The sequence below is a fragment of the Montipora capricornis genome, chromosome 9 (genome assembly GCF_036669925.1).
Source record: "Montipora capricornis isolate CH-2021 chromosome 9, ASM3666992v2, whole genome shotgun sequence".
Lineage (NCBI taxonomy): Eukaryota > Metazoa > Cnidaria > Anthozoa > Scleractinia > Acroporidae > Montipora > Montipora capricornis.
Window position 1 is genome coordinate 10234177 of NC_090891.1, and position 22211 is coordinate 10256387.

General features: G+C 38.7%; 1 protein-coding gene across 2 annotated transcripts in view; it reads left to right on the plus strand.

Moving 5' to 3' along the window:
* LOC138016388 (protein Wnt-5a-like) overlaps positions 1–19747 on the plus strand; it is an 81920-nt gene extending 62173 nt beyond the window's left edge. For both annotated transcript variants that reach the window (XM_068863536.1, XM_068863535.1), the window contains exon 6: positions 18271–19747. In XM_068863536.1, the coding sequence (XP_068719637.1) occupies positions 18271–18780 (510 nt within the window). In that variant the 3' untranslated portion in view covers positions 18781–19747. The remainder of the gene's footprint in view (positions 1–18270) is intronic.
* Positions 19748–22211: the final 2464 nt, after the last annotated feature.

Consider the following 22211-nt stretch of genomic DNA (forward strand, 5'->3'; position numbering starts at 1 on the left):
ACAGTTACTTTTAGCTAAGCAATCGCAATAAAAATGATCTTAAATTAGCTGTAAATTTGAAACTGTGATCCGTTCTCATGATGACTGACTCAACCTTCCCCACAAACGGTGGATGCAAAACCTTCCTTGAAAAAGGATTAGTTCAAGGCTTCTTCAATACTTTCGGAGTTTTCTTCTTGCAGTCATCACAAGAAACAGAGACCAACGGATATTCCGCTAGAAAGCGATCTTTTGCCAGCTAGTTGATCGATTTTGCCTTTTTTTGGCAGACTTGCCCACAATTCAAAGCACGATCTCCACTGTTTGTTTCGACGCGCTATTTTCGTAGTGACATGCAGTTCCCACAGTTTGTAACCGGTGTTAGTTTTTTCTTAACCGCTAACCAGTTCGTAGAGGTCGATTTTTGCTGTTCTTTCCCTTGCATCTACTGTTGCTAAAGTAGTTTTTCCACCCTATTTAAATGCTCTGCAACTTGTTTGTAAACACTCATGACCATCAGTTGATGCTGCTACATTGCCCTACAATTCAGGCCGTATTTGTTTGGTCCTGTTTATCAGAGAGTTCCAGCAGTTGCTGTATCCGGGTTGGAGAATTTGAACAAAAACGTAAAGTTGCTATTCAATAGAAGGCCCAAAGGTTTCAACATTTAGTCCGGTGTCCTGTGTTTTCAATCTGGTCGTGGACAACAACTATCTTCAAGAATCTTTATATAGGATCACCAATTTGGCTTATAAATAGCGAATTAGTTTCCTTTTCTCTCACGTGATGTATTTAACGACCCCCTTTCCTTTTTTAGTAAATTCGTGGACGTCTAAAATAAACTCTTGCGATAGCTTGTGGACCGTCCCCTCTGGCTCAGTGATATGAAGACCTAGGACAAGGGGTTTCGGAAATGGTTGGATTTGGTAAATTAAACTTGTAGCCTTCAGGACTACATTCATAATTCTCCAAACCGACATTGTGGCATCAAGCTGTTTCCTCGTTCACACCAAACCATAACATGTGTCTGAACATGTTTAGTTTTACACAGTTTTGCATGTCTTGTTGGTGTGAATGGGGGTAATATCCTTATTGTCCTACATGATAGACGGTGTGGACCTTAACTTACGACACTTACTTAATTTTATTTCACAATTCGTGTCATATGAATAATTGTATTTTATGATAATAGGGTGCATCCACTCCCATGCGCATTCAGTGCTTGGTCATCACTCGCGCGTGTTATTTTGGCACGCTTGCGCGAAATGTGCGGAAGGAGGGGTGGCAATAAAATCATTGATGGAACTGGCAGATAGTCTTTATTCAAGGAAGCACTTTCGCTGCCAGTACGGGGATCGTACAAATTTTCAGAAGCCTGTGAAACTTTGTCAGCGCTTACCGGGTTAAATAGGAAACTTCATACTCATTACACCCAATGTTTTATGAACAACGAGAGAGATGGCGGCCTTTCACGTACAGCATATCAGACCCGCGTGGGACGTGGGTAATTCATTCCCATAGCCTCGATCTTGCCCCTCGTCCGAAGGGAACGTAAGCGTACGTGTTGGGTTTTGCGTCGTGAAAGAAGACCAAAGAATTTTTAAACAGCGAATTTCAGTGGGGAGGTTGTCGGGGTAGATTGATTACGGATCCAGGTAGACCACCAACTGAAATTCATGAAGGGCTTGGTGAAGTTAAGGACGTCTTTATCGAGGTACGCAAAAAACACGCGGAAATGGCTTCTTATGAATTTGCATAACATTGCAGTGGGAATTAAGGTAAGAGATTACAAAGTAAACGGCACTTTCTCTATATCTATTTCTGTTTGTAGCCTTGCGAGGAAAGGTTGAAGAAATTACAAAGAAGTAATTCTTGAAGTTTATTTTTGAAATAGTTTTTTGTGATGACGTACTGAATTTGGCATGCGATTAAGTTCTTCCTGTCGTTAATTCTGTAAAAAAAATCCAAAATCCGACATCCCCTCCAGGGTTTTGAACATGCGACGCTATACCGACTCCCTCTTTAGCCATCTCATTGCTATCATGGATTCTCGTTCTTACCTAATAAGTATGGATTGAGTTGGCTGACACTTTTTAACGTCCGAGTACAAAATGGCTCTTTCAAGCTGATAAAAAATGCATCGGGCCAACATGAGAAAAGCACATGCACAAATTGAAAGACAATGCTTGTGTTCAGCAGTATGTCCCGATGATGAGGAAGCCCTTTTGTGAGCTACCAGTTTAGATTTGCATAAATATATTTAAAAAACACAAGGATACTTTGTAAACCGAACAGTCCAGACGTTTCGGTCCTGTCAAAACAATCCCTGGCAATAAAACTCCACTGATAAACGTTCAACATGGTATGCCATAGCTTTGGGGAAAAAAAAACCGACTCTATCTTTGTCTCAGGTGGCTTTCGATGTAAATTGGGACGTCAATCACAATTATCAGAAAGTTTGCACTCTCTGAAGAATAAACTTTGCTTACCTTTGAAAATGTGCCTTCATTTCGACAAGATGCGGAAAACAAACTGCGCGGGGGGGGGGGGGGGGGGGAAGGGAACTCGCCCAGGATTTTGGACCCCAAAAAGAGACCATATTTAAAACACATTATATAGATATTTTTTATTTTCTTCGCGTGAGACCATGCACGAAACCTTCACGGCCACATATGGGCTACACATGATGGCGTTTTCCCCATAACACACTACGTGAGACCAAATGAGACCAAAATCCGAAATTTGCACCCCTAAGCGAGACGACGAGCATTTCCACCCCTTTCACACGCGAGTCCCACCCCCGGGTGCACGGCACAGATGACGAACCTAACCCTGATGCATTATGATTAGTCACTCCAATATTTTTACCACACATTGCGATGAACCACTAGCGTTTAAGTGAATCCTAAGCAAACATATCCTCACTTAAATGGTTAAATAAGCGTTTCCATTCGATCGGCCATTGCTAATGCTAAACGTCGGTTTCTTCCTATGCATATAAGTGTGTACAATCTTGGAAGGCCTCCAAAGAGATGTGAGTTGTTCTATCGAAGCTGATGTTTTAAAGTTCTTACATTTGATGAAATGGGGCTACCCATTTGAAATTTATCGATACGTGCATTTCACTCAAGTGGATTAAATAAGGCAAAATGAAAGGAATAATCTATTGAAGGTCATAAAAATTGAATTCATTTTATTAGCGTTAAATTAATATGGTATGGAACTCATGACATTCATTTGTCTTCTTGACAACTGTCTTGAAAATTTTGTAAGGTGCTTACCCAGACAACATTCTTATTCGATGATTTATTCCTTTAGTCCGTGCAATCAAAATTTTAATCAACAGACAACCACTCTAACCATCAATTGTCAAGTGGAGGATGGGTTAATGTCTCTAGTGAACGATCAACATCTCTTTTTTTTTGCTACCACACCGAGACTTGTTCAAATGGAGCACAGCTTATCCGGCATAATCTATTGGAGCTTGTTGTACACACGTTCCTAGTTTTTACATAGCAGGATATTTTACAAGTAAGGATGTAGTGTATTAGTCTTAGACTGGCGCTATTAACAAATTCGTTTTCACATTTTTGGTAACATTGCACGAACTCTAGATTCAGGAAAAACGGGAGTTGTGCATTTAGTTTGCTTTGATTTGAAAGCATATTGTCACCACTCAAATTTCCTGTAATTTTTACTCATGTGTAGCAGGCAGGCAGGCAGGCAGGCAGGCAAGAAAGAGGCTGTTTTCATATGTATTTCTCTAGAGTGCACATGCAGAACCATTTTTGGTGGAAGTTGGTTACCTTAACTTGAACAAGCTAGCTGATTAATACAACTCTGTCTTTGCCCGGCTTAGATGTGACATCAATACCATGATCGCTATTTGTTATTGCTTCGATGGAGATATCACCACAAGTGTTGTATCATGACATAATCACTGTTTTACAACTTGTCTTTTGGTGTTGTCTTCCGGAACGATGCCTTTGGTTGCAAGATGTGGCATGATTCCTGTCCAATTCCACAAGTGAAATCAGGGGTGTTCCGTTTTAATGCATTTATCATTACTAATTGTCACCATAACTACATGTGCATCATTCACAGTGACATCATGGATCCGCCTCCCATCCGCCTCCCAGATCAAGTTTCATCATGGATGTCATATCATCTTGAATCATCTCAGTCCACATTTTCTTGGTGTTTCATGGTCACTAAAAACAATTTTTACCTGGACTTGAAAATTGCAGGGCAGCGTAAGTTCTCAAAAACTTCTTTTAATTCAACGACAGTTACTATTCTATGTATACTGCTTTACCAATTCCCCACACGGTAGAAGGTACTCATAATGTTTTCTTCACGTCCAGGTTATGAGGGAAAACCTTGTTCTCCGTTGCAAGTGTCATGGTGTCTCGGACTCCTGTGAAATGAAAACATGCTGGAAGGAGATTTCATCGTTCCAGTTCACTGGGAATAAAGTCCTTGAGAAGTATGACTCTGCTGTTAAAGTCAAATACGACAGAAAGACAGGAAGGATCTTAAAAGCGATAAAGACCATAGTTGATGGTTATAAAACGGGAGGGAAACGTAGAAGCACATCAAAAAGACCAAGCATTGACGATATGGTATACCTTAATCCCTCGCCTGACTACTGCAGACGGAGCAACAAGCATGAAACATTGGAACGGTTGGACGGGAGTGCAAGGATGATGTCTCTGGTCCTGCTAGTTGCAGAGAACTTTGCTGTAGACGTGGCTTTCTCCCGAAGAAAGAGAAGATCAAAGAGCGATGTGAATGCAAATTCGTTTGGTGTTGTAGCGTCAGTTGCAAGGAATGTGTAAGGACAAGGACAAAGTACAGTTGTCTCTAAGACGATATTCTGTGATTTTTGATCGCTCTCGATCGCGAATGTAAAGTTTCTTCGACGAGTTGCTTGATTGAGCAAGAAAAGAAAAGCAAGGCATAAAAATCCTGGGAAATGAGCTGTTTTTCCCTTGAATGATTTTATAGAAAACCGTCTACAAATATTTTATGACCATTTCCATTGCGGACCTTTTTCCATTTTGTGGAATACATTTTCAGTATCAAGTGGTACAACAGAAGCCGTATCCCTTTCTTCTCTACGCTTTTAAACCAATCAAAACGCAAACGATTGGCTGATTCTGTGTAGAAATAGGTGAAGATACTCTTTCTGGGAGACGTCAATACGGTTAGGGTCCGATGGACCTGATGGTCTCTAAAACCGTCATTCAGTTAACCCTCAAGAATAACAATTTCGTACTTTCTATTACATTTAATTTGTAGTTACCATATAAAATCCTTCAAACAATGCTGTCAAACCACCCTTGGTTGCAATGGAACTCTAACTATTCTAGAAGCATCGTATCGCTGCTTTTTTTCTTAAATGCTTATCGAAAACCTTTCCAGTTATTCGAATTATTCTAGAAGCCATTTCAATTGGTGAGGAGATACGTCATTTGATAGTTATACTTCTTCGATAAATAGCCTCAGAAAACAGGTCTTCCACGTTATCATGTATATGCAGCATCCACTCACAGCTACGCAATGGGAATTAATTACGTCTTCTGGAAATTATACTAAGTAAGATGGTAAGTTTTACAGTCGGCACATGAATGTGAAATGATGAATTTTTCTGTTATGGAAGCGGGTATACCGGAAAAAGAAGCCAAGTGCTCCGAAGAGGAGTCGACTTACATGAACCTCGATAGGAAGAAGGGAAGCTCAGGAGCGATATTAGAAGCTCAGGAGGCCTGGGATATAAATTCGGTTCATCTGACCACATATACCCAGAAATAAGCATCACGAGTTGTCCCCTTCCTCTTCTCCCCAACTTCAACATCACTAGTGTCTCGAAATACATACATCTTATTCGATGGTTTAACATATAATACGAGCAACGACCAAAACGTCCGCGAGTGTTATATGTTAAAACATCGAATAAGAGATTTATTATTCCACTACAAAGGAGGTGTAGGAAATATAGGGAATAATTAGGAAATGATTTAAGTTAAAGGGACACTTTGTGTTGAATATTGGGCTCCATCTAATTACTTCATTATTTTCTGGACGTAAGTGCATCCGACGTGTCCCATATACAGCTAGCACTCAGTTGTTCAGTGAGTGCCCTTGTTCCCCAAAACCCCTGGGAGTGATTCTTCAATGGTGGGCATACGTTTTTCTTTATACGGGTCTCTTATACCTCAGAGGTAAAACATCCTCATGAGGGGTCTATTAGTAATCAGAAGATAATAATAATAATAATAATAATAATAATAATAATAATAATAATAATAACAATAATAATAATAATAATAATATAATAATTATAATAATTTATTTCACTTATAAAGCGCAAATATCAATTGGGTTATTTTCATTTGCGCTAACTTAAAAATTATAATAATTTCTAATCTACTAATATAAATAATTAAAACAACAGTAAATTTAAAGACTATCGATAAAAAGATAATTAAAATATAACCTTATTAACCTTAACTATATGTTTAAAAAAGCTTTTTTGAATTAAAATGTTATAAGTAATTTCTTAAAATTATCAATGTTTGGCGCTCTCCTAACTTCAAGAGGCAAATTATTCCATAAATTTGGAGCAGCTACCATAAAAGATCTATCTCGTAATGTCTTACACGTTTTAAAATTAACATACTTACGTAAGATTCCATTCCAATTGGAACCTAACCTATATCTACCCTCTTTCGTAATATTAATAACCTCTGTTAGATACCCTGGAGCAAAACCCTTAATAGCCTAAATACACTAAAAGTAGAATTTTAAATTCTATGCGGAATGTAACAGGCAGCCAGTGCAAATTATACAATAATGGTGTTATTCTACAGTACTTAGATTCGTTATATATTAATCTGGTTGCAGCGTTTTGGACCCTTTGAATTTTATGTATTTGATAGGCTGGTAGGCCAAAAAGAAGGCTATTGCAATAGTCTATACGACTACTAACAACAGCATGAATCAGCTTTTCAGTAGATTCTCTAGACAAGTACTTTCTAATTTTCCTAATACTATACAAGTAGTAGAATGCTAATAAACGAGTCTTGTTAATATGTGAGTTCATTGACAATGTGGAATCAAACCACACTTCCAAGTTCCTAACAGATGACGTAGGTGTTATTTCAAACTGACCAATAGTAATGTTGTTAAGTTGAACTTTGGCGAGCTGTTGTTTGGTGTCAATCACAACAAACTCAGTCTTGTCATCGTTAAGAAGAAGTTTATCAGTAGTCATCCACAATCTGATATCATCAACACATCTTTGCACGGCCGCAACAGCTTCGTCTTGACCAGTCTCATCATAATTAGGACTAAACGAGACATGCACCGTTGGTACCGTTGGTAGGTGATGTTTAACTACATCAAATAGTTTACTAGCGTAAACAGTGAAAGGCAGCGGACCGAGACACGAACCTTGAGGTAAAGCTCAAGGTAAAGATCCTTCGAGGTTATGATAGAAAAACCATCATCAATTTAATTTGCCGCTGTAAGCTCGGACCTATATTGAAAATCGGTTGTATTAACTAATCCACAACTTGAGAGGGGACTGAAACATTTTCTGAGAACAACTCTGCAGCTATCATAGTACAGATATCGACATATCCACTGAATAAACTGGAAAGGAGGCATACCTACAAGTTATTGAAAGTCAAAATTACATAGAAACTCCTCTAACGAAACGACTACTTCGCGACTTCAGTAATTACATGTGATACATGTTATTTCTGGTTCTGAAACGCTCCTTTAATACCTGAGACACACGGTCGTCTGACTAATGACACTTATGGCTCCTTTTTCTGTCCTTTACAATGTACGAAGTCAATCAAATATGGTCATTATCACCTGAACTGCGGGTAATGTGATGCTTGTGAATAAATCTCTATAGTGAATACTGAGCTGTCACCCTAAAACATAGCCTAGTTTAAAACAAAGTTAGTGTTTATGGGTACCAATAGACCGTTTTCACCGTCACTTCATTAAAAAAAATAACTTGAAATTCGTAAATGAAAAAGGCCAAGAACGCGAAATGTTATAGAAGACCAATGCATAAACAACCTCACCAAGTCTGAGGTCTGTGTGGTACATTTTTTCTGAGTTTTTGCCGAAACCTGTCACCCAACTTTACCTGAGAGTTTTCACGGTACGGATGGCAGCCGGGAGTTCACTGGTGAGACAGTACACATTTGTGTAAACACATCTCCTAATATACTTGAAACGTTTAAACTACGGAGAATCATAACAAGAGGCACTTTTTCAATCAAAACATAATTCAGTATCAAGTGTTACGCAATGACAATTGGGAAATTCAAAATGCTGTATTAAAGAAAAAGGTTACGGAACTGGTAACTTGTAAATAGATTTCATGATTTCTTGGTCATCTTCAACCTCGTATGGGCATATATATGGTCTTAATTCAGTTGAGCACTCATTGTTCGACACTAACTTTGTTGTCCTTTAGGCAACCAGTTTTTTGTTTGTTGCCCATGGTTTTTTTCGGTTGCCCACTTTCTAAAGACCTGTTGTCCATTAAAACTCAAAGGAGGCTTGTAAAAATGTCAATTTTGTGTACAATGTGTATTAAATGGGTTTGACAGAGCAGCGCGACTCCTGCTGTGTTGCCATGGTGTTCTAGTAGCCTTCTCAGTTTTGCTTTAAAAAATATTTATGAAAGTCGAGTAGACTATTGCACGACTGTTTTATCACTGAGTCGTGCAATAGTCTACTTGACTTTCACAAATATTTTTAATCAATTTTGACTGATCAAGATTTTCTCTGACCCAACGCCGTGCAAGACTTATCGTCCACGGTTTTTGCAAAGGTTTAAAACGTCAACTTCACAGTTTTGCTTTGACAAGCATATCTTTAAGCGATTTTCCTTTTCTGTTAGAGATCGAGGGAGATTCCTTGAATATCTCTCTGAGATTCAGCTGATTTTGAATTGAATGCCATTTATCCAATAGTTTCTTCTTTACGCCTTTCAAAATTGGTTGAAATTGCGTGAAAAGAGGTAGAAGTTTCTTGTGCGCTTGTTTCGTAGAGCATTTGGCCCCTCGAGAACTGGGTTGCATGTTTACAGTACGGAGACAGCTCTTACGCGAATTAACAACGATCTACTTAGAGCGATCGACGACAATGCTTGTGTCATTCTTGTTCTTTGGGACCTCTCACCGGCCTTTGACACTCCTGACCACCAAATATTACTCACAACACTTAAGTGCCGCTACGGTGTCAAAGGGTAATGCCCTGGCCTGGATGCGCTCATATCCGCCAATTCGGTTCTAATAAGTCTGAGTGGCGAATGATTGTTCATCCAAGCACAAGCTGGCCTGTGGTGTCCCACAGGGATCTGTGTTAGGACCGATGTACTCTATGTACACGGCCCCGATTGCAGATGTCTTCAAGCGTCACGGTATGGGGCTTCACTTCTATGCCGACGACACGCAGATGTACATGTCATTCAACCCTGCAGATACTTTACAGTCCAAATCATTAACTGAGAGGTGTATTCATGAGGTCCAGCAATGGATGGTTGTGAACAAGCTTAAGCTCAATGGTGATAAGACGGACTTTCTTGTCCTGACTGCTCGCCACCGTCCTCCACCTCCACTTGATTCAATCTTGATCGGGGCAGATATTATTAAAGCTAGCAAATGTGCCAAGAACATTGGTGCTTGGCTTGATAGTGTGCTTTCTATGAATGTACAAATAAATACTATCTATAAAACTGCCTTTTTCCACCTTCGTAACATAGCTTAAGTTAGAAAAAAGTTCCTTTCGTACCGTCAGTGTAAAGTACTCATTCATGCTTTTATTTCGTCGAAGTTGGATCATTGTAACGTACTCTTATCTTGGCTACAGCAATTGCAAATTAATAGACTGCAACATGTACAAAATTCAGCTGCCCGCCTGCTAACAGCCACCAGCAGATATGAAAACGTTACACCTGTACTTAAAGCTTACATTGGCTGCCTGTGTCCACCTGTATTGACTTTAAGATTCTTCTTCTTGTTCTCAAAGTACTAAATATTCCAGGTCCTCTGTATCTAAGTGTTAAAACCGTACATTCCTAATCGAAACCTAAGATCGTCTAAGAAAAAACTCCTAATTGTACCTAAGTCCAATGTTAAAACACATGTATATAGAGCGTTCTATCAAGGGCTCCTACACGGTGGAACGCCTGCCAGACGATATCAGGCAAGTGGGACACCTACAAACGTTTAATTCTGATCTAAACTAAAACCCCACCTCTTTAGGCGTTGTAGTTTTTGTTTTCATTGATTTTTACTAGTTTTATTCTATTATCCAAATGATTTTATATTTATATTACCAGTATTGTAAAACGCCGCTGGATCTTTGAAAAGCGTTGCGCTATATAACCTATGTATTATTATTATTATTATTATTATTATTATCATTATTATTATAGCAGTTATAACGTCTATATGCTGTATACAGTTAAGTAGCATCACTATAGGCGCTGCCAGCAGCGTAACCCGTGGGCTATAAAGTGAATAAAAGCTAGACTAATTACAAAGAAAAGACCTAGTAAAACTTAAAAAAAGGTCTTTCTCAAGTAAAAAGGACCTTCTCGAGTGCTCACGTTGCGCCTTTAAACGTGCGAGCAATATTTAGAGTTCCTGAGAGGCACGCCTTTTGCATCTTTAGCTCTGTTGCCCACCAGCTTCTGTACAGTAGCATCTAAGTCCTTGGACTATTCCCCCAAAACATATATGATGATATTGTACTGGGCGATATCCTATCCTGCGTGCCTCTACGCGTACTTCATGGTCTTCTCTGACGTCGTCGTACCACGGTTGCTTACCCAAGGGCAGCTCATCTCTAGCGTTATCACTTGCTTGTGTTGGTTTTTGGCAATCCCGGCGACTACTGTATTCGCCTTCAGTTCTTGAAACTCCCCATAGATCTGAACATCCCAGTACGCCTGTACCTCCGCTGCTTCATAGACAGGCTGCGGACTGATGGGTGAATCCCAGGGAGGCACAGTATCTATCAGGCCCAGATCAAATAGGATCTCGAAGAATAGGAGCTTTAAGACTGCGTCATGTCTTGCCACGTACTTTGTTTGTGGAAGCGGAGGGCAAGCGGATAAGATGTGAGCCAAGCTCTCTGACGCTGTACCGCATAACCTACTCGTTGGGTCGCTGCTCGGACTCCCGCGTGTTTTGTGGATGGCGTAGAATCGAGTGAGTAGAAGCTGTTCGCATAATTCGAACATATCCGTCACTGTATGTGTTGGACATGTTCGCCGCTCGCTTAGCCACCAAAAGCATCAATAAATGTTTAGCTCCTCGTCACCTTCTCTTGCTCTTACCAAATTCCCTTGCCATTTTTGGGCCCCTACGTCCCCTTACAATCTTAATTCTCGTTCTTTCTTCAGGTGACTTTTAAGGTTTTCTCCGGGTATAACCTCTCCTTCTTCTCTGACGCAAGCTGGATCAGGGTATTGGAGCTTTAGTTGGGATACTTGGTGTTGCTTCATTGGCTCTGTTATTGTCTTGTTAATATTCTGTTTTCGTCGCTCTTCGTAGGTCTTTCCTTTATACGTGTATCAAAATCCCGATCGCCAAACTCGCCTTGCTGGGTGTTCACACGAGCGAGAATCGCATTTGATGAGTCTATCAATTCGCGTGTTTCTCGACTAGTACAATTACTGGCCCGCGGGGCAGGCTCGTCAGCTATTGTATGCAAATGTGCATCTTTATGGTTCAATACCAAGATATTCTCCTTATAAATTTGCAGAATTTACCAAAAAACTTGAATAAAAAATTGCATGTCTATCCTCCACAATAACATAAGAAGCCTAAGTAAGAATCTTGAAGACTTCCAAAATCATTTGCACCATGAATTAGATTTTAAGTTTAGTATAATTGGACTAACTGAAACTCGCGTTACTAGCGGAAATGATCTTAAATGCAATTCAAATATCCTTGGATATTCTTTTGAGTATGTTCCGACACCACTTTCTGCTAGGGGTGTTGCAATATATATAAAAGACCATTTCAACTATAGAGTCCTAGAAAAAACTTCAAATGTATCTTACCAAGCAATGTGGATTGAAATTCAGTTTTCAAAAAGAAAAAATGTTATTTGTGGAATTATATACAGACAACATAATTCTCCTGAGAAGGTTCAAGAGCATTTTGACTCAGCTGTTGAGAAATATAGTGCCTTTGAAAAACCAATATATAATGGGGGACTTCAACATAAACCTCCTTAGGTTTGAAAGCTGCAGGTCAAAGTTCGCAAACAATTTTCTGCTTTTTTTGCAAAACTATGCCTTCACTCCTGTGATTGATAAACCAACAAGAGTTCATAGTGGCTCAGCAACTCTCATAGATAATATTCTCATTAATCAATTTAATGGTCAAGTATCATTGGTAATACAGTATCAGATATAAGTGATCATTTTTCTCAATTTTGCCTTTTGCCTCTTAGTGATGTTAAAGTTACTAAAATGTCAAATCGTCCCAAATATCGTGATTTTTCAAGTTTTTCACATGATATGTTCTTCACGATCTGAATCAAATTATTTGGGATTCTACTGATGATGTTAATGATGTTGATATGTTCTTCTTAAATCGGGTGATAAATAAACATGCACCTCATAAGACTGCATCAAGGAAAAAAGTTAAACAACTACTCAAACCGTGGATCACTATAGGCATTCTTAAGTCTATTCGTTTAAAAAATCAGTTCTTTTTCTGCGGCAAAACTGAAAAATATAACTGAATTCTATCAAAATAAAATATCATTACTTATACTAGAATAAGTAAAAAGCTATATTTTTCTCATTTCTTTACAGCTAACTTTAATAATGCAAAGCAAATTTGGCAAGGAATAATTTCTTTAATAAATAACATTAACAGAATTTTTGAAAAATTGGTGTATAAAAGAATTAATAGTTTTATCATCAAGCATAAAATTTGTGTCCATTCCAATATGGGTTCCACAAGCATTGCTTTACGGAACTGTTAGATATTGTAGGTAAAATACAAAAATATATGGATGAAAAATTATTTTCTTGTGGCATTTTTATTAATTTACGTAAAACTTTTGATACCGTTGACCACAATATTTTTTGCTCTATAAATTACATATGGAATACGTGGTGTCATAAACAAATATGTAACAGGGAGATTCCAAACAACCCAAATTGAAAGCTTGTGGTGTACCCCAAGGATCTGTTCTTGGTCCGCTATTATTGTATATTAATGATATCTCTGCTTCTTCAAGTAAATTTGAGTTCTTCCTTTTTGCAGATGACAGTAATCTTTTGTATAAAGATAAATCATTACCATTATTAGAATCAATGAAGAGCTAATTAATGTCTGCAACTGGTTGCTTGCAAATAAATTAACCCTAAATGCCAAAAAATCCAATTATGTAATATTTCACCCTATCAACGGAAAATTCAATCAGTTATAAATCTAAAAGTATTTGACAATGAAAATAAAGCTTTTAGAAATCTGGAAAGAGAACAATTTGTAAGACAGTAATCTCTCATGGAATGATCATGTAGCTAATGTGGCACTCAAAATAAGTAAAGTCATCGGTATTATCGCAAGACTGAGACACTTCTTACCATCTTCTGTCTTACTCAATATTTACCATTCCCTTATCCATCCATATCTTTCTTTTGGCCTTGTGGTCTGGGGCCAATCTTCAAAAACAAATCTTGAAAAAATCTTGATCCTTCAGAAAACAGCTCTACGCTTAATTTACTTCTCTAGCAATTCTGAGCATGCAATCACATTATTTCTGCGATCAAATATTCTTCCTGTTGATATGCTCTATTACAAACCAGTAGGTGTTTTGATGCATGATATTGACCATGATCTTGTACCTCAAAATCTGGAAAACCTATTCACTAGGATAGCTTCGCGATTCATTGTTACAACACTAGAGCTGCGGCTGCTGGTAAATTTCATGTTATTCATTTACGGACAAAACAGCAGAACCAATCTTTCTCAAGCCTTGGAGCTAGAATCTGGAACAAAATCTCCGAATTGTAAAAATCAAAGCCAAAGCAATTATTCAAAAAACACCTTCAGACTAAATTGTTGCAGTTTTTAGTGCATGAGGGGGCTTATATTGATGTCTATAATCTTGCTGATAAATTATTCCTTACACCTTTCTAGCAGATTTGTATGTGTTTTTCCCATATGTAATATTTATTATTTATTATTTTATGCTGTATATATCTTTAAATCTATACCGCCTAGATTAGCTATGCTATTTGCGGTGTGCAGTTATATTATATTTATATCTATACGTGTATGTGTGAATAAACTTAATTTCTTTGATGTGACTCAGCGGTGTCTACAAATAGTCAACCTTGCAGTGCACTATGAATAGCACCAGAACATTCTAGAGTTAGAGTAAAAGTATAAAAGCAGGCTTGTAAGTAATAGAAAGAAGATTATCTTGCCCGAGGGCTTACCCTCGTGGCCGGCTGTAATTGAACTTATGCTATGGATGCGATACTCGGTGAGGAAGCTATAATCAACTGCTATAACTATGGTGGAGCTATAACCTTTGATCTTGCTATGTACAGAGAGATATCAAAGGAAGAGACGATAACCGAAAAGGAAAGAAGGCACATAGTTCAGAATTCATTATGAAGTCATTCATAAGAGTTGGTCTACACAAAAAACCCAGTAAGTGGAAAGAATCCAGTGAATCATGTCACACTGTCGGCGGTACTTGGAGTTTGAAGATAATCAATATCAATACCTGAATAGTCATGAAAGACAGCAAGCCTGCTTTACGAACTGCTTGACTTAATCTTTAACCTAAGTAAATGTAACAATTATGGCCATTCTTATGCTAGAGACGTTAAAGTCGTCAACACGCATTTAACGTCTGAGACGTTAAAGCGGTCTGGTATAAAAACGGGACGCACAAAAGTACACGGCCTAACAGAAAAAAAAAAAGCTTTTCTGGAAAAGGCTGGGTTCTATCTTCGGAAGACACTGGAGACGAGCAAACTCGGCGCTAAATAAACTTGAAGCGCGCGAGTATACGAACAAAATAAACATGGCGGAATTACAACTTCTTAAGTCCATTACTCGACGTCGCCAAGAAAGGCAAGATATGGAAATACAAATGTTTTTAAAGAAGAAAAATCAATTCGAGAAAGCGGCTTTTGCAGGATGTGGACGACGAACTAGATGTGGCTCAGACACTTGGCTTGTGTGCCGTAGCTATGAAGAGACCAAGGAAAGGACGAAGCGTGGATGAAGAAAGGAGTTCCTCGTTCCTCGCGACTCCCTCAAATTCTTCTTGGCCACCATGTTTTTAAGCGCTAAGCCTCGATTTTAGGATAAAACGCTAACTCGTGCCAGTCGTCTGTGGACGAGTAAGGGCTAAATGCGTCCCAGTAAGGGCGTCCCGTTTTTATACTAGACGCATTTAACATCTGAGACGTTAAAGTCGTCTGTTAAAGTCGTCTGTTAACATATAAATGATGCGTCTAAACGACGCACTTAACACAAGACGTTAAAGCGGTCAGACGTTAAATGCGTCTGTCTTATTTACCGTTTTTATACTAGACTTTAAAGTCGTCTCGAGACGACTTTAACGTCTCTAGCATAAAAACGACCAACGTAAAATTAATTGAATAATAGCGTAAAAGGGTAACTGCTCGTTGTCACACTTTATCATACCCGGGAGTTCTTTTCACTTATGCCTCGTTCGCGGATATCTCTTGGTTATTCCAGCACGTAACAAAATCAAAACAAGGGCTGTCTGAATGTTGAAACCATGTTTCACCTGTAAGAGTCATCACCGTAAATGTGTAGTCACTATAGCAGGTACACATTACCTGCGGTAGACTGTCTGAGTTGCCTTAGAGGCATGCGTAGAATTATCGGCAAAACACGGCATCCATAATTTCACTGTGGTGTAGCCAAGGGTGGCGATCAAGCCAGCCCGACTTGAAGTTCCTACTCCTGTTGCCGTAGGACTTAGAAGTAAATGTTTTCTCGGCTGATTTCGTCTATCTCCATGCAAGTAGAGGTAACTGGGAACCAACTGCTTCAATAGACTCAACAGTAGCATAATCCTGGCCGCTCTCATGAAGAACTCCTCTCCGGCCATTTCTGCATCGCAAGACTTTTCTACATTCTTATCCTAGCCTGGACGTTCGCCTTATTATCCAGGGGCCTTACCCAGGATAAGAACGACTTCTGCTTCGATTCAGTCGAGGTTTTTGAGAGGACATGGTTGACTTTAGATCATGTTTCAAAGACCAATCCAGTAATGAAGACAGTGAGTCGCATGCCAATACTATTTGACACACTTATAAATTTGTCACATTTCGCGTTTGCTGTAACTTGTTATCTGGTTTTTTCTTCAGTTTTGTCACCGAATAAAAAAAAAGTAAAAATATGAACTGGGGAAATGGTACGTACTGTAATCAGAGTTTATTATGAATGACTCTATCCGGAATTATTGACATCTTGTTGTTTCAAACTTATGGAAGAAGAAATGTACTTACTTTTTGGGGGGAAAAAGTGGAGGAGAACGCCCGCTGTGAAATACACACGTAATACGCTTTGTGCCGAGAAACATATCAATATCAAACATATCAATTGTGCTTCTGTATGCGATTAATTATCAGTACCTTATGTAAGACATTTACATGCAGTTTTGGAGCGCAGTGCATTCTAAGGTTTAGCGTTGAAATTGAAACCATCCGTGATGGAGCAGTGACACATTGCTGACATTTGTCATAATGCATATAAAATAAATTTCCTTTTTGATGTCCTTAGGTCATTGAAATAAAAGGTTGCGTTTTTTAAATCAGTAGCAATCATGCATTTGATAACAACTCACATCATGAATTCAATCAAAAAGCTTAGCTTGACAGCTGCGTGTAAACTGTCTCCTCAATTATAAAGAAAAACGGAAATTAGAGTGACCTCGTTGGTGTCAGGGTAATAGTGTTAACAGAATGCTTGAAAAGACGAATTGTAAACTGCAAAGTTAACCCTATCTTACCTTTCTGAAAAAGGTAACCTGAAAACATATTTTTTTGGTGGGGGAAGGACTAATGGCATAAATCAAAGGTGGTTTTCAGGTTACGTCATCGCCGCCATGTTGGTGGACGAAAACAAAAGATCACTCATTAGAGATCTTTAGCTACGAGTTTATTCTCCTGACCGCAAACGGCAAATTGCATTTGAGGTTAGCCCGAAAACTCTTAAATGTATCACTGCACAACCCTAAAAAGTAACAATTAAAGGAGTTTAGATATGCAAGACTCAATCAATCAGCCTTAAACGTGGATTTCTTATGTTGGATTTCTTATGTTGTAAATACTATTGTAATTTTTTTTTTGTTTTTTTTGTTTTTTTTTTGTTTTTGTTTTTTTTTTTTTTGTTTTTGCCCTGGTGTAATGTCAGCTTGTAACCTTGTCATGTATTTATTTATATCTCTATTTTTAGGTTACTGTTACTTTACTTAATATAAATGACCGTAATCTTTCCTAATTGTATTTCATAGATAGCTGCCTAATTTTCTTAGCCCTTATGGTTGTTATAGGCAGCTAATACCTTATTTTTCAGTTTCAAAAATCAATGTATTACTTTCTTGTTTCCTGTTGGTATAAATAAATAAATGTTGTTGTTGTTGTTGTTGTTTCTTAAGTTTAAGTTGCCTAAAACTCTGCCGAATTAATCGTATTTCACTTACCGCTAGAAGGGATGCTTGCCGTAAAAACATGAACCGCAAACGCCAAACGCGACGGCAAGTCACCTTTTATCTTGAGGTTTGCTGTTTGCGGTAATTCCGAAAAAACCCGTAGCTAAATGTCTCTGTAAGCTCCTTTTTTTCGTCCACCAGCAATTCTATATTGCAGCATTGTTATCTGTGTCTCTAAAGGAAGGGTTACGTTTTTACAAACTTTGGCCGTGTAGCACTTATATTTCAACAGACTTCACTGATTAACAAGTAATGTCACGAAGTGTTAGTTTTGCACCCAATATGAACCATGTGAGCGTTAGCCCTACTAACGCTCACATGGTTTATATGAGGTACAAAACTAGCACTTCAGATTACACTCTAATCAGTTAAGTCTGTGTCTCTAAGGACTGCATTGTGGTTTCAAATCACCTATAGCCAGTGTTACTTTATTATTCTTAATCTTGCACCCTATTTTCCTTGCAACTGTCAAATTCCTTTGATTGCCCAATATTTTTATTGCTGAATCATTTTTTTCAATGACAGATTATCCAAAATAAATCAGAAATTGTGTGCAAGTGTCATGGGATGTCGGGATCGTGTAACATGAAAACATGCATGAGGGAATTGACGCAATTTGGCTCCATTGCCGACGCCGTACACAAGGAATATGACAACGCTGTTCGCGTGAAACTGGACAGAGTTTCAGACCAACTACACGTTGTGAAAAGAAAAAAGAAGGGCGCATACCGTAGGAACAGTGCAAAACTGAAGAGCACCAACAAGAAGCCAGGCGACCATTCCATGGTGTTCTTAAAAGATTCGCCCAAGTACTGTAACACTGATTCAGAACATGGCTTCCCAGGGACAGGTGGGCGGACCTGCAGCATTGATTCGTATGGTTCAAACAGCTGTGATGAGTTGTGCTGCGGGCGTGGGTATCAAGAGCGACGGGTTGTAACAAGAAATCGATGCAAATGTAAATTTCATTGGTGTTGTGAGATCAGGTGCGAGGAATGCTCAAAAACGGAAACTAAGTACTTTTGTAATTATTGAACGCTCAATACAAACTCGGCTTCAACAGCATAGTGACTGTAGGGATAGTATGCATGATATGAACAATGAGTTGCATGACACACTTTGTTGGGACACAACTAGTGCTTCATTTCCACTTAGTAGTTATCTTAATGCTTATTTCTTAGTGTGGGTATGCCAATGCGCAAAGGTTAAGTTTAGGTACTGAATTAGAGTACATTTTGGCTCAGGTACATTAGAGGCTGATTTTAAAATAAATGGATAAAAAAAAAAAGATGAACGAAAGGCAACGGGTAGCGTAATTATCTTTTGTCTACTTTTTTGGGAAATGGCTGATTTATTTCACAGGTCACGCGAAAGAAAAAAAAAACCGAGGCGGTCTAGTACACATGGTTTTAATGCGATCTTAGTGGCATCAAAGGCACTGACGAGAGCCCCTTCGAGTCGAAAGGCGTAAGCACGATTCCTAACTTAGATCAACTTAATTTATAGAGCGTTTTCACTCACGTGACAAAAATAAATGCTAATTTGATGAAACAAAAGAAGCTATTTGCATCATAAAAATAGAGTTAAATTTCCAGAGGATTACTTTGGAACATCAACATGGCCGCCATTTCTTTGCTTTGGAACACCAAGATGGCTGCCGTGACGTCATGTGAAAACGCTCAATAATCCGGTAGTTGATGATAGTACTCGATAATAATCGATAGAAAATGATAAAGAGAGTTAAGATTAAGAACGTTAAAGTTGGTTATTTTGGAAGATAGTGACCCGAAAAATAAGACTTAGAAGAAACCTTTTAATTGCAGGCCTTATTGCGTGAGGTTTCAGCCTTGTCTACTACACTCACGCGCGCGATTTGTTTACTAGCTTTTATTAATACTGCTAAACTCCTGATAAGAAAGAGTTTTAATATTTGCTTTAAAGGCTAGTGATGAGTCTTTTCTCTTTTGTTTCCTCTTTTCTATTAAAGCTCAGTTTATTCATAGTTATGATCTTCATTGTTTCTGTCTTCGTTATCACCAACAACAGCGACCTGTAGATTGGAGTAAGAGTAAACCACTCGGACTAGCTATCGGTTCTGAGCATTCGCAACTTTTGACGTTTCAGCATATGATATGCCGCACTCAAATATGTATTTATATATTTGAGTAAATGTATCTTTCATTGACTACTCCAGTTCACTGGCGAAAAAACAAACCAATTCAGTAGTTATTTACAAGCGTACCTGAAAAGATGAACCAGGGTCTTAGCTAATAGCAAAATATATCCTTCACCTAAGGATGTCCGGATTTCAAGGAAAGCACACAATCCACTCGGCGGCGATGCCTCCTCTAAAAAACCTTAAGGTACGACTGTGAACTCGAGCGTGAGACTGACTTTTCAAACTCACTTTGTGACAGCGACATTGACAATTGCACGTTAACCAATCCCTTGGTGGAAGCCGATTCATTATTCCTCTGACACCATGCTATTTTTCTAATACCTTAAGTTACAAGCAACACATGGCAAGAAAGAGCGGAAAATTACATATCTCAACAAAATCTTCTCGACACTTTTCTCCAAAAAAAGTGCGTGGATCGAAACCATGAACTTAGAATCCCTTTTTTTCACTTTCAAATTTCTCGGGCACCACCCTCTTGAATAATTTTGACGTGTTATGGTTGCTGATATTGTTTTCAAATCAAGAGCTTTTCTTTTGAAACAATAGGGCAACCACGGCACGTCCCAATTATTCAATATGGCGGCACCCGGGAAATTTGAAAACCAAAACAAGCGCTTTTGAAATTCATTTATTTGGGATACAATCGCTTTCATTGGAAAAAGTTCGAACAATTTTTATTGTAAACATTATGTTCTGTGGTTTAAAGTAATTTTCTTGTTTTGTCAAGGTTCCCTTTAAAATCCCCGTTGCATGCTTAGCAGGTCATGCTACGAAGAAGGCAGCTTTATATCAACGCGACTAGAAAACCTTCGAAAGTTAACAGTGCTCTCGACACTGTTAACAGTTGCAGGTGCAGAGACAGTTGAAATCTTGAATACCTTTGGTCTTAGCAGCGGAGACGCTACGAAGACAAATGTTGTGGTTGACAAGTTTGAAGAATATTGTACAACGAAGAAGAATATCACGTACGAGCGACATATTTTCAACACATGGGCTCCGATTCTAAAATCCACTTCATTACATCGCTTTTATTCTTCAATGTATCTTTCTCTGCGTACCCCGCAGCCGCTTCGTAGCATCCCTTTTAATATCTCTCCGCGAAGCACATCCCTTGAGCCAGTGCTAACAAGTGCTGCGGTATCCGAACTTCCGTCAACAACTTGAGCAAGCCAAGAAGACCCCAAAAATGAGCCTACTCCATGCACAGAACCAGATTGCAGCATTCCACACTATCGATCATGAAATTATTTTACGCACGATATCATACGTTGGGGCCGACCAGGCAACTATCACGTGGTTTTAATCGTACCAAAGCAATCGGGCCCAAAGATGTAATGTAAATGGAGACTGACAACTCTTCGCACTGCTACTTGTAAGGTTCTTTCGGGAAGCTTCCCCTAGAATGTTCGCTGACGATACCAATATAACCCTAACTGCAAAAACTTTAACACAGCTTAAACTGGCAATAACTCCTGAACTCAGTAACCTTAACTGTTGACTGAGAGCCAACAGACTGAGTTTAAATATGGCTAAGACCGAGTTAATGCCAATTGGATCCATCCAGAGATAAAACACTCAATGTGACGAGGCTGGTATACGAATTGTCGACGAAATGATCAGGACAGTAGATCACACTAAATTCCTGGGTCTTACCATCGATGATCGGCTTTCTTTATCAAATCATGTAAATTTATAACGCGTCAATATTACCACATTTGATTGTTGCAGTCCTGTCTGGAAAAAGTCCAGTGATAAGCTGAAAAATTACAAAATCGCGCAGCCAGGGTAATCACTAAATTACCCTTTGATACGAGCTCCAACCTCCTTCTCGATACTCTCAAGTGGGAGAAACAGTCTCTTCGACGTAAAAAACAAAAAGCCGTAATTATGATTAAAACAATACCTTGAACGCCTTTTCAGTCAACGTGTTGCTGAATATAACTTGAGCAACTTTAAAGGTAAACTTACTCTGCCGAAGCCAAATACTAATTATTTGAAACGAAGTTTGTCTTACAGCGGGGCATGTTTGTAGAACAATTTGCCCCAATACTGAATCTAGTGGGCAGTTCAAACGTATAATTAAGCAGGAATCTGACATATCGGATTCCCACACGGCAATCATGTAAAACAGTTTTTTTCAGTAAATTTTTTTTTCATTTTCTTCATAATGGGTGGGAACCATGACCGACCCGTCTAAGACCTAGTCTGAATAGAGAGGCCTCAAAGATACGTAGAGGAGGAATGTTACGATATTCTTCAATTAAAATCGGACTGACCGCTGTTTTTT